Genomic DNA, 18,446 nt, shown 5'->3' with positions numbered 1-18,446 from the left:
TAGAAAATTAGAAGGGAAGTGTTACCGGATGTCTGTTTTTGTTCCTTAATCATTTACCTAGTTCCAAAGTGTTGCCATATCAAAAAGTACTGAAAAGGCTTTCAGGCTGAAGGTGCTGACTGAGTCTGAATAGGTTAAACATGGCCAGGGAGGGAGCTGAGGGAAAAAAAATGCTATGAGGTATGGTCTGATATCAGTAGTCTGCAGCCTACTTCTTATAGAAAAAAATGTAAGTAATTCATTTTTTTCTGCCAGTGGCAAACTGCAGTATTCGATTATTGACTAAATAAATAGGTCTGAAATTAAAGCATTTGCAGTTGTCTTAGACATGGTAGCAAAAACTTGAGTTGAACTTCTTATTTTCTTGTGATACGGTCATAGGAGTACTATTGAAGCACATACCGTACAATAATGCAAGGTATGGTGATCTTAAACACCGTATGCTTGTTGTCAAAGGTGCTTGTCAAGCTCTGAGTGGCACAAGTGATGCAAGGAACTGTCAGTTTTCTGCCCTATGTATACCACTAGAAATACTGACTGAAGCATCCTGTCAAGGATGGAGGAATTTCTGCTGACCTGATTATACAGATACACAAAAGTTGACTTTGCTTAAAGCCATGACATCTTTGACATGGGAGATGTCTCTTTTATTGTGTTTGGCTGCAGCTTGCACGTGGGACCATCATGCTCAGATGATGTTGCAATATACCAGTAGCTGCTTGGAAGAGTAAGCTTGTAAACTTAGCCTTGTGGTGCTCCAGAATTTGGAAAGTATAGGAGGGGATAGTCCATAACATACATACTCAAAGCATGCACTTTTGAATCCAGCATTTCTTGCTAATGGCTGGTAGTGCTGAACTTGCTTCATGACAGTCTGTGGTGGCCAGACAGGTTTGCCCACCAGCTTGACCGCGGTGCCAGCTGGTTCACCACCTAGTGAAAGGAGTCATGTGACTAGACCTTTCACAGATTTCTCTCTTTAATTGATGTAGGTGTATCTTTTTGCATAAAATAAATTGGAAATTATTATTCAGAACCATTTAGTGGGAATAATGATACGAGTAGCAATTTGGCATGCATAAGAAGGTATTACAGGCAGTTTTTCTAGCTCGGTATTAAGTAAACTAAACAAAACGTAGAAGGAAGTTTGAAAGTGCAAGATAAACATGCAAGGGACTTGCTACAGGCAGAGTCATAAAACAGATGCTTCATGCCCAACTAAAATCATGTGAATAAGAAGCATCATGTTTTTAAGATTGCATCTGACTATGAAGTCTTGACACTTGAGTAAGAGGAGGTAGTGACCTGAGCAGCATTCTTCTAATGCAGAAGGTGTACTTACACAGAGGTCCCACCAGCACATGCCAAAGCCCTGTTGAAACTTAATAGATTTAAGGAAGATTGTCTTAACAAGTAGCGATTTTTGTTAGTATTCTTTATAACACTATATCACAGAATCACAGAATCTCTAGGTTGGAAGAGACCTCAAGATCATCGAGTCCAACCTCTAACCTAACACTAACAGTACCCACTAAACCATATCCCTAAGTTCTACATCTAAACATCTTTTGAAGACTTCCAGGGATGGTGACTCCACCACCTCCCTGGGCAGCCCGTTCCAGTACCTAACAACCCTTTCAGTAAAGAAATTCTTCCTAACATCTAACCTAAAACTCCCCTGGCGTAACTTTAGCCCATTCCCCCTCGTCCTGTCACCAGGCACATGGGAGAACAGGCCAACCCCCACCTCGCTACAGCCTCCTTTAATGAACTTATACAGAGCAATAAGGTCACCCCTGAGCCTCCTCTCCTCTAGGCTGAACAAGCCCAGCTCCTTCAGCCGCTCCTCATAGGACTTGCTCTCCAGGCCCCTCACCAGCTTTGTCGCCCTTCTTTGGACCCGCTCAAGCACCTCGATGTCCTTCTTGTAGCGAGGGGCCCAAAACTGAACACAGTACTCGAGGTGCGGCCAAATCCTTTAGAATCATAGAATAGTTTGAATTGGAAGGGACCTTAAAGATCAACTAGTTCCAAACAATCTGCCATGGGCTGGGAATAGTCTATAGCACTGTCTCTAGTGCTCTTTCCTTCCTTTAAAATAACTTTTCAGGTTTTGTTTTATAGACCACAACTATTGGTTTCACAAACAGTGAACATCACGTTTCATGCCATATCAGGGTTTTTGTTCTTTGTTTATTCATTGCATAGTTAAGTCATTAAATAAATCTTTTACATCTTGCATTGTAAAAGTCAAGTCTCCTCAGAGTGAGTTAGATTTATCTCAAATTCCATCTATTAGCTGAGGAACAAGATTGAAAATATGAAGCCAAAGGAAATAAGAAAGGCTCAACCTTGCAAAAACTGAACCAGGATGATGAATGTCTGTTCACAGAGGGGTCAATGTATCTTACGGTGTGCCTTCTCTTTCACACTTTAAATCAAGTAATCAAGCATATCTCATGGGTATATTTGACGCTTCTTTATCTTTTGGATGATCTGATTGTGTAATTCTGTTGCATCCAGGTGTTGGTGGCATTGAAGCAGAAGCAGTGATGTTGGGCCAGCCAATTAGCATGGTGCTTCCTGAGGTGGTTGGCTATAAGCTGTTAGGAAACCCTCAGCCACTGGTAACATCCACTGACATAGTGCTTACCATTACCAAGGTAATGAACACATCTGCTGTTTTTATTGTTTTTGCTGGAAGCTGTGCATGTACTCTAAGACAGAGCCACTGTGCTGCATACTTAGGAGGCCTCTTTGTAGTTCCATGTAGTCATTTTGGTCTTTTTTGTTTCTTTGTTTTTTAAGCTTTGTTGCTCTGTGGGTTGGAATCAACTGCCCAAAGACAACTGTGAATTTGCTATGTAAATCTGTTTCCCAAAAGCCAGATAAAATAGAACAGAGAGCTGATACCTCACTGCCAGTTCAATTCCTCATGTGCAGACCTATTTAGGAACAGCAAAGCTTGTAAAAGGTTTTTGATTCTTTACCACCTCAAAATAAACATGTTGACTCTTTATTTGAATGCCTTGCTTAGAATAATGTAATGTAAAACCTGAAAACAGGAAGTGGTGCAGCCTGAATTCTTTGATTTACAGGTGTTTGGCTCACATGCTCATAATTTGATCACAAGTCACATAGTAAATAAAAATATTAAGTGTATTACTGGGTCAGCAGTACTGTTAAGGGGGAGCTCAGAAATCTGGTACTTATATTATATATTCATCCTGGAATTCTGGCTGTAGAAAGAACCTCCAGCTCAGGAAAGTTGAGCTTCTGAGTTCATCCAGATGTTGTATATTTTCAAACATTTACAGTTTGATTTGTGTACTTGTGCAGCTGGTTCCTCCTGTTTCCCCATCTTTCAGGGTTTACTGGAAAAGGAGACCACACTTTTCGTCCCTTGGAAAGTCATGTTAAGATAAACACAGTTGTTCAAAGGTAGACTCTAGTTTAATTGAGAAGAAGAGCAAGTTCAAAAGGAACACATCCCTGTGCTGTATCTTATTGAAACTTCACATCTCTGCATCCTCATCTTTGTGAAATCTTTCCTAAGGGTTCTATAACTATTTGAAACCAGGAGACTTTGGCAAACTAAATCACAAAGTCAAAAGCAGGATTTCATACCTTACATAGACAGGTCATTACCTAGCAATGATATAGTCACTGTATTTTTATAACAGCACCTTCGCCAAGTTGGAGTTGTGGGTAAATTCGTCGAGTTTTTTGGTCCTGGTGTAGCCCAGCTCTCAATTGCTGACCGAGCCACCATTGCCAACATGTGTCCGGAGTACGGAGCAACAGCTGCCTACTTCCCAGTGGATGATATTAGCATTGGGTACCTGGTGCAAACTGGTGAGTTGTAACAGAAACTAAAGGTGGAATTGAAAGCAGGGATCCCAAGTCTGTATGGTACAGTCAACGACACTGTTGAATCAGTTGGAGCCTTATAAACTTGAGTGCTTTTTAATCCAAATATTTACTTTTTCAAGCTGTTTCTTGCTTAGCATCCGTGTTTCTGAAGAGCCAAATTTTAGATTGCTTTCCAACTATCTGCTTAGCACTGCTTGAAGCTAGACTGTCCATATTACAGAAGCAATAACCTAAGCTTTTGTTCCGCAAAAGCCAAAGTCTGCTCAGTTGCTTTGTTCCTAGTGAGTCCTTAACATTTGCACCAAGAGTCTTTTTATGCAATCTATAGTGTGATCAGTGTGAAATAGCCTTAGTCATGCATTTTTACTTTCTGTTATATATGAATTCCTGTTTCATTTGTTTCATTTGCTTTTTTTTTTTTTCCTCTTCTATATCTGGCTTTTACCTTAGGCCGTGATAAAGAGAAAGTTATGTGCACAAAAAAGTATCTCGAGGCTGTGGGAATGCTAAGAGATTTCAAAAATTCCTCTCAGGATCCAGACTTCACACAGGTTAGAAGTTACTGCCTTTTGGCTCCTTGTTTTATATCTTGCTATATTTTAATATAACTATTGTCTGTTTTTCACAGAAACCAAAAATAATCAAGGGACTTTTTATCGTTCTATTCCTTTGGCTTGATCTGCACAACAGTCTTACTCCACTGGGCTCTGAGTTGAGTCAGCTGGTCTCCAGGTGTGAAAATGTATAGACTGGCTGTCTGTCGAGCTGTAGCTGGTGCAGATACCATGACTGGTTCCATGGTGTTATAAGAATTTCAGTCCAGACTTGAACAGAGCTCTTGAAGATGGTGTAGATGTGGTCTCTGCAGGCCTTGTCCCAAGTTTACTGTTCGTACATTCAGCAACGTATTTTACTGTGTGAATCAGGACAATTAGAAGCTCTGTTTGGTAACTGCAGACCACACAAGTTGTATTCTGTGAAAGAAAATAAAGATCTTAGTTTTTGTCTAAATATAATAAATAAATAACATAAATATAATTAAAAAAATAATAAATAAAATGGAAACAAACTACAAAAACAAAGATGAAACATGGATGGGGAGTAAGAAAATAGGATAATCTCTAATGCTTCACAGTAGACTGTGAACATTTTCCCTAGAATCAAGACAAATTGTCTGGTCTGGTTTATGGCAATACCAGGATTTCTCCACATCATTGTTTTATGAAAAGAACCCTGCTGCTAACAAGTGAAAGGACTTAATTCTCAAAAAGATGTACATTGTTCAGATGCTTCAGTCACACATCCATTCTTCAATAACTGGGCTACTTTTGAGAGCCATACCTGGGAGCAAGCAGGGTCTAAAAGTAGAACTGTTCCTTTGCTTTTGATCTTTCCCTTCTCATATGTCTCAGATAATTTCTACAAAAAAAGAATACAAAATTTTCAGATTTAGCCTTGATTCAACAGCAGAGGCAAGCACACCTGTGGCTTAAGTGGCTTCAGCATGTCATGCAGTACTGAACCCCTCTCTGTTTCTCTTACTGAATAGGTTGTTGAGTTGGATCTTCATACTGTTGTGCCTTGCTGCAGTGGACCAAAAAGACCCCAGGACAAAGTTGCTGTGTCAGATATGAAGAAGGACTTTGAGACTTGTCTAGGAGCGAAGGTAGGGACTGGGAGCATTTGGATCTACAAAGTAATATGTGCTTCTAAAAATACATTTTGAGGAACTACATTTTGAGATTAACTAGTGAGCTTTTTGCTTGCTGATTAAAAAGTGAATGAGATCGTTTGGTGCTTGAATGCAGTTCAGAAAATGACATCAGTGTTCATTTTGTATATTCCTCTCGCGTGAAAACATTCCTTTTCTACTGAACTATGAGTTCCTTCTGATTTTAGACAGCTCTTAGGCCCAATGTGTGTTCAGTGTGCAGAAGGGATTTCTGAAATAACTACATTGGGTATTAGTAGTAGAGGGGTGAAGTAGATAACGCACTGACCTGTGTGCTAACTGCCCAGCTCTACATCCAGCTTTCCAAGCTGGTTATGCTCTGAGCTCCACAAGGTAGTTTTGCTTCCAGTATTCAAATTAGATTCAGCAGTTCAATACTGCTTCTGTCTCCATCTCTCTTCCGCGCTGGTGATAAATACAGAAAAAAAGACATTTTGAGAAATAAATACTTCATCTACCTCATCCAGTCAAAAATAGGCATTGAAAGAAGAGCAAAATTTTATTTTGAATCAATATGCCCAGACATGCAAGTTTCCAAAATCAGTTTGAATCCTTCCCTGATATAGTAATCCTCTCTGGTAACCTTATACAGTAACCTTACCTGTTAGATGGCAGTACAGCACTCGAGTGATGTAAATGAAGAAACTTAAAACTGCAGTGAGTCTCATAATTTTTGATTTGTTACATGTTCCAAACTTAATTAAGCGGCCTTATCCTTCTCAATCTCTAAGCATAACGTTTTATGCTGCAAACAATGGCTGCTTGTTCTTTATCAGATTTGCCTCTCAAGTCAGCTTGCAGCATAGGTTTGTGCTGTTTGATACTCACAGTTTAAAAATCTGATGTGTTACAGCTGAAATCTCAGGACTAGATTTTATCACAAGACTAGCCTGACGAGTCTTTGCTTTCTGATGTGTGGTCAGGAATCTGTTGCAAGTGGAGCTAGAAGCATCTGAGCACCAGTAAACAGAGAATGGGATATAGATCTCATGGAAATGATTTTTGTCCACTACTTTGACCAGAGATGCAAGCTTTCTTCATCAGTGCAAGCAATTGGTGTGACTAACACACACTTCTCATTGATGAAGTTCGCATCTCATTGCTAATTTCCAGTCAAAATATTAATGACATCCTTTGTATTCTTTCTGTCTCTTCTTACAGCAAGGATTCAAGGGATTCCAGATTGCCCCAGATCGACACAACAGTATAATGAAATTTAATTTTGAGGGCTGTGACTTTGAGCTTACTCATGGTTCGGTAGTGATCGCTGCCATTACGAGCTGTACTAACACCAGTAACCCCTCAGTTATGTTGGGAGCAGGTAAGTACATTTGCTCAGTTTTATGTAGAGTAGTTTCTCCGTGGCTCTGCCCGTGTGTTGTGAAGATTCAAATACAACACTGATGCTGTTTTCTTCATTTGGCATGCTAAAACAGAGATTAGTCCCTAAGGGGTAGCAGAATAAATTCTGGAAATAGTAGCTGGAAATGTGAGTTGAAGAAAATCTACTTTTCCTGCACTGTCTTCTCTACAGGACAAGCTGGAACTGAATTAACCAGCACAGAAACAGTTACAAAGCTCTTCTGTGACTGGAGCTGAGGAGAGTCTATTGAAAGTCAGAGAGCCACGAGAAAAGAGACAGTAAAGAAGGGTCTGAGTTTAAGACTGGAGGTGCTCTTATCTACCGGCAGACTACAGAAAATACTCTTAGCTAGAGATGTATTGAGCTGTCAGTGCAGGAGTCTGAGGGCATCTGGGGACAAGTAAAGGAGGAAAATTGTGTTCTCTGGGATTTCTGTCTTTCAGAGCTTTGTCATTTTCACATTAACTGCATCCAAGAAGTGGTCAGAGGTGTACTTTGTCCCCAACTCTTGTGCTTATCACTGATCAAACACTATAATACAATTAGTATGAATTTGTTGCACGAAATTTCAAGTCATAAAAAGTAGTTACATTTTGGTGGCAGAACATGGTTCATTTCTAACCTGTACAGTGTAAGCTGAAAACTGCTCATTGCAAATGTGTGCTTCTGGCAAGAAAGTATGAATGGAGTCAGCTGAGTGGGCTTGGACTGTCTTAGCCAAGACAGTCCAGTTCAGCTCCCTTTCTCAGGTCCTTCAATATATGTCAACGTGTATTTTGTTCTCTCCTTTGCAAATATATGCACAGAAGTTACCTGCCACTGTTAAGATCGTCACTACATTAGGGCTTCCTAGTTTGTAAGACTGTAGGATGTAAGCTTATTTTTTACAAAAATCTGAATGTGTAATGGGTAATACAAGAGAGGATGTCTGAAGTTTCTTTAATTTCTCTTGAGTTCCTGTGTGGTGCTGGAAAAATCTTGTCTTGTGAACAACCTCTAACAACAGTCACTTTGTGTCTCATTTGTCTGTGATGTGACCTGTCCTTGGACTAGCATCTTTCTCTGGGAATTCTGCAGTATCAGTAGCTCACCCCTTTCACAGGCATGATCTGTCTTTTAATTCCAACAAGCAGGGAATGGGATGATCACCTTCTAGAAGCTGGGAGATGGGAAAGGGAGAGAAGACTCTCTCTTAGTCCTTTAAGAGGAACAAAATTAAAGTCTCTCAATTTACCTGCCCGTGACAGGACAACCAAATCAGCACTCTTTTTCTCAGGTCCATCCCAATCATGATCACAGAAGTTGAGCTATGTTTATTTCTTCTGAGGATCAACAAGTAGGTTTCCTCCAGGCAGACTCTCCTTACTCTGTCTTGTTCCTTTAGTTCCAGGTGGGTGTATCCCTCAGTTGTTCCACCTGCGTAGGGCACAGTTTCCTTATGTGTTTGGCTCCCAGCCTAATGGTGTGCATTTTTAACCCTCTCCTCTGCAGCAGTGGTGATGCTGATCTTTCAGCTTCCTCAGCTTAATAGCTCTAAGGGTTTAACACGCAGAAAACTCTGCAGTTGCAAATGAAGTTGGTACTTTGAACACATTCACTGCAACATAGTGCGCAGCAACCTGTTCTGCTGCTTTTCCATACAGCGAGCAGCACTTAAGCTTTGACTTTGTAAAGAGGGGAAGAAAAATTCTCTCAGTCTCTGGTGACTGTGCACTGTGATGTTTAGAACCCTCAGAGATGCTCACAGAAAAGATGATCATTCCACTTTCAAAGTGGGATTTCAAATTAAATTAAATAAAACATTCAGTGCACCAACACTTACTAACCAAGCTAAGAGAAATCCAGAACATAAATAGCTGTTTCAAACAACAACAGTGTATCCTATGCGCTAAATGGTATATGAGGGTTGTGTGTCTGTGGGGACAATGAGTGTATGTTATAGAAGCTTTATCAGCCTAATCTGACTTTAAAAAGGTTTTGGACTAAGGTTGCTCAAAGTAACTTAAGTTCTATCATTTCCTTGCCTTTTAGTGTTTGACTTTGCATTCTTTTTAGACGTGGTATTTACAGGAAAACGGAAGCCAGCACTTTCAGACAGGCTCTCAGGTTCAAGAATCATTATCTTGATCATGGTCACCTTTTGAAAGTTACCCAAGAGAACTGGAAAGCTCCAGTTTCCACAGCTTTCTCTGACACCTAAGAAGCTTCAGCAATTTCAGGGATAGAACTTTTTTTTTTTTTTAAAATATATTATCTACCTTTATGCCTCCAAATCTAATAGTCTAGTCCTTCTCACAGCACCGAAAGTGAAGGTCTCCAGGTCATGTCTAACACAGATGCCAAATGGTTGACAGAAACAAAACAGTTTGATGATATCTTTCTGCTGGAGATGATGTTAGATCAAAGCAAAGATGACGTCTATTTTCTTATCTAAGTGGGTGTGTGAGAGAGAAAATGAGGCATGGGAATACGAAGTTTTGCATAGTTTGCATAGTTGCTGCTCGTTTTATGTCCATCCTGGGAAAGAGCTGGAGATGGTTTGTTTTCTGAACATTCCTCTGCATATGGCCTATTCATTTAAAAGGGAGAAGGTCAGGGTAAATATGTTTTTGGCAACTTAATCACCTCTATGCACATTACAAATCAGGAGTAGTAAAACAGCACTCCTGTAACAAGCTGCAGATTGTGAGATAGCTTGTTTGTGACAAGGGCCAGAGTTTCTGCCCTGAGATGCAGATGGTAACAACTGTACCAAGTCATATACTGGTAGTTATTTCAGCTCTGGGTCAGGAGACAGCTGTAAGTGGGAAGGTAACAATCCTTCATTGCACTTTCTGTGAGACGTTTGTCTGGTGGCTGATGTTCACTTAACTGTTTGAGTTCTGGATGTCTACATGCTGCCCCAGTGAGAGTGCACCTTGTCAAATGCAAGTTCATGTGACTTTCCAGTGGAGCAGAAATTGCAGGCTGGATTTACAGTTCAGCAGAACACTTGAGCTCTAGCTGGTTACTCGGATTAGTGCTGTAGTTAGCTGTGCCATTTCATTGCTGGAAATTGAATCGTTTCTGTTTTCCAGTTATTTAATGGCACTGCTGTTAATCTGTTTATCCACCAAACTATATTACTTCCAGGAAAAACTACAACTATCATTTTCATTTTTCAGGATTGCTTGCTAAGAAAGCTGTTGAAGCTGGTTTGACAGTGAAGCCATACATTAAAACCAGCCTGTCCCCGGGAAGTGGAGTTGTTACTTACTATCTGAGGGAGAGTGGAGTTATGAGTTACCTTTCTCAACTGGGGTAAGAGCACTTTTCTTACTGTTGTCCAATGGCTGCTTAACTGCACTGACAAGTGCTGCAATAGAACAACCACTTCTTTGCACAACTTAAAAGCTATGTCAGGTGCCCTACGGCGTGATCCTGCATGAGTTAACCCGTTGCCGTTGTGCTGGCTGACGTTGTGCTAACTTGGAAGAGTGATTGCTGCATTCTGTAGCTTCTTGAAGGCTCATGTTCTTACACAGGAATTTTTTTTTTTTCCCCCCCCCAGAATAATGATTTTTAAATAGCACAAATGGCAAAATATTATAGTCTATCTTGCTAGATAAAACATTTTCCTGGTCTTCAGTCTGTTCACTCTGTGTACCTGGAGAATCATTGCAATGATAAAAATGGAGCATTCTTAAAAATTCTGTTTACAGAAGCAATTTATTTGTTAAAACTGGATATCTTCTGAAAGTAACCCTACCCAATTGCTTAGTTAAACACCTTACTACAAAATTTCTTTTTTTTTTTTTTTTTTTTTTCTCATGATTTCTGTGCTCCGTCTAGGTTTGATGTGGTGGGTTATGGCTGTATGACTTGTATTGGCAACAGTGGGCCCCTACCAGACTCCGTTGTTGAGGCCATTACGCAGGTATGCATCAGTCAGATTTTCCTGTACAGTTTATTTAGATAAGCTGTTCTCTGTTGTGTGCTGTACTTGAGCTAAACCTTCTCACCTGCATGCAAAGTAAATTAAGTTTATATTCAATTTTCTATGGGAGATGCTTTGGGGTCTTGTGGAAGGAGAGAGTTGTGTGACTGTCCAGTTGTTGGTGTTGCAGCACAGGACAGCTCTGCAGACCTGTTGTGCATGTGGAGTCTGCAAGCTCTGCAGCTTCCTTTATCTCAAATTCTTGCAGGGAGACCTTGTAGCAGTGGGTGTACTGTCTGGCAATAGGAATTTCGAAGGGCGTGTCCATCCCAACACCCGTGCTAACTACCTGGCCTCCCCACCACTAGTGATTGCCTACGCAATTGCAGGGACCGTCCGGATCGACTTTGAGAAAGAGCCTTTGGGTAAGACACTGCTGGGATGCTTATAAATGGAACCCGTTGGAATTGAGCTCTTCTGAATGCTTGTCCTGTGGAGATGCTTCAGATGCCTGAGTGTATGCCTCTGGGATACAAAGCATACCAAGTGTTAAGCAATAGAGTAATAATGGAGTCTGTATGTTGGAAGAAGGGAAAAAATACGTGTGACCAATATTTTGATTCACTGAGGGATATTTTGGTTATATCTGGGTGGCGGCCTTTCATGAACAGCCTGACCTTGTAGACTTCCTTTGAGTAGACAGTTCAACTCAAGAGCCTTTCTAACCTAAATTTTTCTTCAAGTCATTCTGGCAGACTAGTGGAAATCACAGAAAAAAAAAAAAAAAGACATTATCAAGGCCCTCTTCTGTCAGAGTCTTGTAGATGAAAAAGAGTGCTTCTCATGAGTCCTGGTTAGGCTAAAAGGACCACGTAACTGAAGGACATGACAAGATATACTTTTCTTTTTCTTTCTTTCTTTTTAATGGAACATTTATAGAACAGATATAACAATACCAATTTCTACAGGAATAAATGCTTCGGGAAAGAAGATTTTCCTAAAAGACATCTGGCCAACACGAGATGAGATTCAAGCTGTTGAGCGTCAGTTTGTTATTCCTGGGATGTTCAAGGAGGTCTACCAAAAAATAGAGGTGAATTAATCCACAGGGAAGTGGTTTGATTGATGTGCTGCGCTATTCTGAAGAGGTCAGATAAGGTGGTCTTGGCAATGAAATGAATATTTTCTTTCTGTTCCTGTTGCTGTCATGTAGTTCATGACAAGTGTTGAAATGAGATTTTTTTTATATTTATTTTTGTAATGGCTTCTGGTTAGTTAATTGGTTCTTATGGCGAGTCATGTCCTGTAAATTGCTTCTTAATGATTTTCTAATGTAATGTGGCGATGATGGGCTCTAAACAGTAATTCCAGGCTGATATTAGAAGGTGAGATATTCTAGCCTCACAAATACTTCTTCCTGAGCTGACAAAATTCATCTGCATTACCTAATACCATTCATGCCAGAGGAGAACTTGTGCTTGGTAATATCTTTCTGCAAGTCTTCCTCAAGTGCTAAAACAAAATGTTCTTTAGGTTTACATGTTAGGAAAGCTTAAGGTTAATGATAAATACACTTGAGAGTTATAAAGTGCTATCTGTAAACATACCACAGACAAATGTCAGAAAACTGGATAAGCAGCTCTTCTGTAAGTTAGGGAGGGTACTTGATTTTAATAGGATAGGTAGAATCATTTGAAAAAAAAATAAAAAATTATAATGTCATAAGAACTTCCCAAAGTGCAAACTCAAGACTTTTGCTGAAGTAAAATTTGTGGTTTTACCTGGAATCTGAAATGATTCCATTACTTCTGAAAACTTACAAAATTAATGGGATGCTTTTGTGTGTTTTTTTTTCCAGACAGTAAATGAAGCTTGGAATGCCTTAGAAGCTCCCTCAGACAAGCTATACACTTGGAATCCCAAGTCAACATACATCAAATCTCCACCTTTCTTTGATGGTCTGGTACGTGCACACTATCCCTTTGAATCAAGGCAAACTTAACGAATGTTAAAGAGGAAGCAGAGGCACTTTAAGGGGCTTGGGAACATCCACCATAGCCTACTAAGACCTTGTTTCTCAAATGTTAGCATCACACCCATTGTATTCTTTTGAATTCAAGGCACAAGTGAAAATTGCAATGAAGATTGCAAGGATTCTGTCCCTTCAAGACTTCTGAAAATTCTCCTTTCTTTTTAAGCTGGAGTAGTATTAAGTAGTAACAAAGCAAGTGAAGGAAAAGGAAAAGAACCCAAAGATCTTTTTGTCTATGTTTTGCACTAAATAGTTCAGTGCTCAGATTGCAATTTCAGCACTGTTTAGAAGAAAATACAAATTCCAATGTATGCAGATGTCCTGGAATCCCGGATTTACTTCTGTGTTCATGCATGTGCTGTTGAAGCTCCCATCTAACTTTTTTTGCCTCATCTATTTTATACATGCATGAACTTGCTGACAAGCACCCATAGTATCTGGTTTTGTTCAAGATCATCTGCAATTTTAATAGTTTGTTGTTTTTTTTTTTGTCTTCTAGCTTGTATGAAAAGAGAAGCTCTATTTTGCAAATTTCTATACATCTTGCCCTTTTGAGAAAGATAATGGAATTATATGTCACGTTTTAATGATTCTCTTTGTATATGTTGTGGCTTAGACTTTGGCTCTTCAGACCCCCAAAACTATAGAAGGTGCTTATGTCCTGTTGAGTTTTGGAGATTCTGTGACAACTGACCACATATCTCCAGCTGGGAATATAGCAAGGAATAGTCCTGCAGCACGTTATTTGACCAGCAGAGGGTAAGCAGTACTTCTTGTGATTTTTACAGATTGGTAAGAGGAAACAAGCCACAATTACTACAACATGTTACAGGCACATGTATCTGCTGTCTGTTCACATACCCTGAACATTGGATGGTGCCTGGAGAATATGTAAAAGAAGACAGAAAAGCATTCCGATCTCTGCTGTTTCAGCAGCTGCCACTGGTCCTAAGAACTTATGTAGGGTGTGCAGATGATATACAGGCGAGCTGAAGGCCTATGTATAGAGAGGGGAAGATGATGCTAGTTTTTGTAGTAATTCAATTTGTAAATATGGAAATTAGTGTTTTTCTCCCTATGGTCGTATTCCTTGGGACCAACAACTGATTCTATACTCAGTTCTCTTAGCAAGTGCAGTGATACTGCATATGTGGGATATGAGCTACAGAACATCAGGAAGTTTAGGTTTTGGTGCAGCTGCCGTACCTGGGCTTGCTGAGTCTACCTGTTCAGTCTTCACATGTAGTATGTTAGGTTTATTCTCTGGTTTAGTACTTCTTAACACCTTCAGTGGTATTTTAAGGGACAGCACTGACATCTTAGAAACAAAATATTTTCACTGCAATAAATCTGGAGAGGAAATTGGTTAAAACTGTGTGGTCTACTGACAAGTAACTGTTCTGGCCTCTTTGGCCCACTACTATCAGTCACTTTGGAATCTAAGTAGTTCCCCCACATTACAAAACAGATGTTGTATTTCATAGCTGCCTTATGGATATAGCCCAATACAAACAGTCCATTTTTATGTCACATTCCAACATTTTTTTTTCCTTTATTAGCTAGGATGGAGTCTCCCCCCATTCCCATATTCCTATTTCCAAATGAAATTTTTCTTCCTTAGTTCTAACTTAGAACAAGGCTTTCTCTTTGCCTTTTAGACATGTAGCACAGTGGTGTATCTATCTTTGGCAACGTAGCTATATCTGTGTGTCAGTATCAGAAGCTATTTTGTAGGGCAAAGGGTGAGAATGCCATTGAAGCTGCTTTCTGTGACCAGGCAAAGTAGGCAAACTTTCTCTCTCTCTCTCTCTCTCTTTTTTCTTTACTCTTTTTCTTCCAAGAAAACTGTAGAAGTATCAGATAACTGAATATTACTGCCATGATGGGAACTGTGTTCATACGTGCCTCAGAAACACCAGTTCCTCATTTTATCTTAAAATACAGAGTTCTTCAGTCAAAAACTAACACAGTTTCATTTTTCTCTTTTCCCTTAATAGCTTGACTCCTCGAGAGTTCAATTCTTATGGCTCCCGCAGAGGGAATGATGCTGTCATGGCTAGAGGAACCTTTGCAAACATTCGTCTGGTGAACAAATTTATTGATAAACAGGGACCTCAAACTATCCATTTCCCTTCGGGGGAAACGGTAAGTAATACATGCTGCTTTAAGATGAAGCTCACTGATGGCTGAATTAACACTAGCTTTCCTCCTTACAGCTTAAGTCATTTACTTAAGTGCCTTTTAAGTAAAGCTAATCAGGGGAATGGAGATGTATTGACTTAGGGCAGTGGGTCACACATACCTACATAATGAGGTGCTATCATGCTTATCAGTGGAGAGAGTAACCATTGTAGAAGTGACAGTAAAATGTGCAGGTTTGTGGTAGGAATGAGTTCAAGCTAGAAGTCACAAAGTGCTGTTTAACCAACATCCTTGACATGCAGCTCGGCAGAAAGTGTGGGCTTCAGCTCTTTATGTGATAACATTTTTTCCTCGTGTTCCCAGAACTGTATTTCTACCCAGAAAAAGTATATAAAGTGTTTGGTATTTTCATTCCAGCTGGACGTGTTTGATGCTGCAGAAAGATACAAGCAGGCTGGCCATCCTCTGATTGTGCTGGCTGGAAAGGAGTATGGTGCAGGAAGTTCCAGAGACTGGGCAGCCAAAGGACCATTCCTCTTGGTGAGTAATTACAGTAAACTAAAAGAAGGACGATACTTGGAAGTTAATTAATCTTTTGTGAAGAGTAGCTTATAACCAGTATCCTGGGTAGCTTGATAGTAAAAGTTAGTTTGAAATATACGTGTCCAAGAGCCACAGTAGAGTTGCAAAATGATTTAAATAATCATAGAGCCCATTCAGGCAGGAAATCTTGACTGATCTTCATCTAGACAGAAAGCCCATTTTTCTTTACTGTTGCATCATGCAACCCAGTACACCTTGGGTCTGCTTCCAGGTGCTTTTTTCAGCTTGCTTACCAGGGAAGATATAAAATATAAATGAAGAGTAGTATTAGTGAACATGAAATTTAGCATTGCTTCAACATGCAGGTTGCAGGAATACTTACCGATATTGTGATAGGATTATAATATTCAGGTACAGTGGAGTATCTCTTTTCTCTGTCCTGTCCTGTACTATTCAGCAGCCTCTCCGAACTCTGATTCAGGTTTTCGCAGTGTGAGATTTTTGAATGCAATAGTTGTGTATATTATTATACAAGGCTGTAGGACAGTTAGTGTTTAGGATTAAGTTTGTCTAATTTTTTATTTTTCTCCTTCCTTCAGTAGTGAATTTTTGTCTTAACTGTATTAACATGCAAAAATGTAGAAATCAATTACACTGCAACCTGGAACATGTACTGTAGGAGGACAACATTGAATTAACAAGACCTAGAGAAATGACTACAGGTGTTCTACATAAAACACATTAAAGAGGTACACAGGATTTCAGAAAAAAATGCCTGTAATTTTTTGACAATCTTTCTTTTAAAAATGCTTGGAAATTGACATGTAAGCAATTCATTCTAGAGTCTGCTGTTGGACAGGCTTATTGCCTGTAACAGTAGCTGGTAAATGAAAGGATGGGAACTCAAACATACCAGTTGCCTTCCTTTGAGCACAGAAAAACTATATTGAACCATGTAGATAAATACACATTTTGTGTACTTCCCAGGGTGTCAAGGCTGTGCTTGCTGAAAGCTATGAGAGAATTCACCGGAGTAACCTAGTAGGGATGGGAGTGATTCCTCTGCAGTATTTACCTGGAGAAGATGCAGCGACTTTAGGACTCACGGGAAGGGAGCGTTATACAATTATCATTCCTGAAAAACTAAAACCGCAGATGAACATCCAGATCAAGGTATGAAATGCCTAAGGGCTGAGTGTTCTACAGCACTATGATTTCAACCAAAGTAACTGTCTCTTCAAACAGCATGCCTTCCAGTAAGCTTCTCTCTTTTTAGTAAGGGAAGAGAATCAAGACAAAGGCAGAGGGGATGAAAACAGTCATTCTAAGAGAGATTTGTTATGATGGGAGTTAAAAGCAGTATGACCAAACTGTTTCAATCAGCACAAAGTAGTCTATAGCAAGTAGTCTGGAGTAGTCTACAAAAGTTGTTTACATGTATATCTCATTAACTGTCCTGAAATGGAAAAGCCTTGATCCCAATGAATTCATCAGCTTATCTGGAAGAAACTAAATGAGTTTTCATTAAAACCGAAGTGGTTTTATTCACTTCCTGCACTCATCTTTGTGCTTTTCTTATTCCCATACTAAGCTTGATAGAAAGCTAATGAAATTAGTATTGCTGTTGTACCGTAGCCAGGAAAATGACCATACAGAAAGGGTGATCAGTTTTCATGTCTCTAGGCTTGAAATCAACAATAAATCTAAGAGAGACAGTAAATGCAATGCAAAGAGTCTGCTTATTATGGTTTGTTTCAAACAAACTTCCTCTGAAGCATCTGGCTGTGGTGTAGCGTGGCATCTTGTCCTAAAAAAAATAATCTTACGTCTAGTCCCTCCTCACTTTGGCTTTCTATCACAGTTTTCTCTTTTGATTGCAAAACTGTCATAATATTCTCTGTCTTACTACCATGTCCTGTAACATGTGGAAAGTTCTGCTGCTTGAATGACTCTCTTTGACCCCAACAGCTGGATACTGGGAAAACCTTTCACGCCATCATGAGGTTTGACACTGACGTGGAGCTCACTTACTTCCACAATGGTGGCATTCTGAACTACATGATTCGTAAAATGGCATCCTAATCAAAAACATTAAGTGAAGCCGTCCAGGTAAAGCCTGCTTCTGGTGAACACAATAAAACCATATAGTTATCGTGAATTTAAAAGTGTGAACCATAAAATGAACAGTGTTGCTTGTTTTTTTTGTTTGTTTTGTTTTGTTTTTTAACAAGCTTTTTAAAAGGCTTGTTCACAATGCTGAATGATTCTGTGTGTCAGGAAACTGGACACCAATTTAAGTCTTACCAGTTAAAGAAAACAACCTTTTATTACTTTTGTATGGTGGTTGGCTTGACTTACCTTAGAATACTGTGCAAAAGTCATTAAAATACTGATGGAATCTGTGGATCTGTTGGAGATAATATGCTGATTTTATATATTTCGTCCATTTACTTTGACTCTGAAGTTCAGTTCTCTGCTCATATCAGTGGTCCAAAAACTAACTGACAATATTCAATTAATTTTTATTCTTTCCTGATTACCTGATATTGACTCACTTTCTTATTCAGTTGACCAGAATCTGAATCTAATACTGAAATTAATTATTTAGCTGTTTATTAATTTAAAAAAAATGTGAACTCTGTTCCTTTTAAAACCTAAGCCTTTGTGAAAAGGTGGACCTATTGGGGATAATATTTCTAATGGATAAAATAAAACTTATTTTAAAGGAAGTTGGTGTATTGTTTCATGTTATCCTCAGTGCTGAGACACAGAACAAAGCTTTGAGCTTAAGCTCTACTGTCATTGTAGGAGCAAGATTCTACTGATCGTACATTCTCATATTTTA

General features: G+C 39.4%; 1 protein-coding gene across 2 annotated transcripts in view; it reads left to right on the top strand.

Annotated features, from left to right (window-relative positions):
* Positions 1–18,330, top strand: part of ACO1 (aconitase 1) — a 36,273-nt gene extending 17,943 nt beyond the window's left edge. For both annotated transcript variants that reach the window (XM_068665918.1, XM_068665919.1), the window contains exons 7-21: positions 2,524–2,663; positions 3,684–3,855; positions 4,324–4,424; positions 5,423–5,539; positions 6,767–6,926; positions 10,133–10,268; positions 10,800–10,884; positions 11,153–11,309; positions 11,853–11,977; positions 12,743–12,847; positions 13,533–13,675; positions 14,914–15,061; positions 15,476–15,598; positions 16,589–16,774; positions 17,570–18,330. In XM_068665918.1, the coding sequence (XP_068522019.1) occupies positions 2,524–2,663; positions 3,684–3,855; positions 4,324–4,424; positions 5,423–5,539; positions 6,767–6,926; positions 10,133–10,268; positions 10,800–10,884; positions 11,153–11,309; positions 11,853–11,977; positions 12,743–12,847; positions 13,533–13,675; positions 14,914–15,061; positions 15,476–15,598; positions 16,589–16,774; positions 17,570–17,683 (2,012 nt within the window). In that variant the 3' untranslated portion in view covers positions 17,684–18,330. The remainder of the gene's footprint in view (positions 1–2,523; positions 2,664–3,683; positions 3,856–4,323; positions 4,425–5,422; positions 5,540–6,766; positions 6,927–10,132; positions 10,269–10,799; positions 10,885–11,152; positions 11,310–11,852; positions 11,978–12,742; positions 12,848–13,532; positions 13,676–14,913; positions 15,062–15,475; positions 15,599–16,588; positions 16,775–17,569) is intronic.
* The last annotated feature ends 116 nt before the right edge of the window (positions 18,331–18,446 follow it).

The sequence above is a fragment of the Anas acuta genome, chromosome Z, assembly GCF_963932015.1.
Source record: "Anas acuta chromosome Z, bAnaAcu1.1, whole genome shotgun sequence".
NCBI lineage: Eukaryota > Metazoa > Chordata > Aves > Anseriformes > Anatidae > Anas > Anas acuta.
Note: the sequence above shows the minus strand (reverse complement) of the source record. Positions and strands in the feature narration are given on the sequence as shown.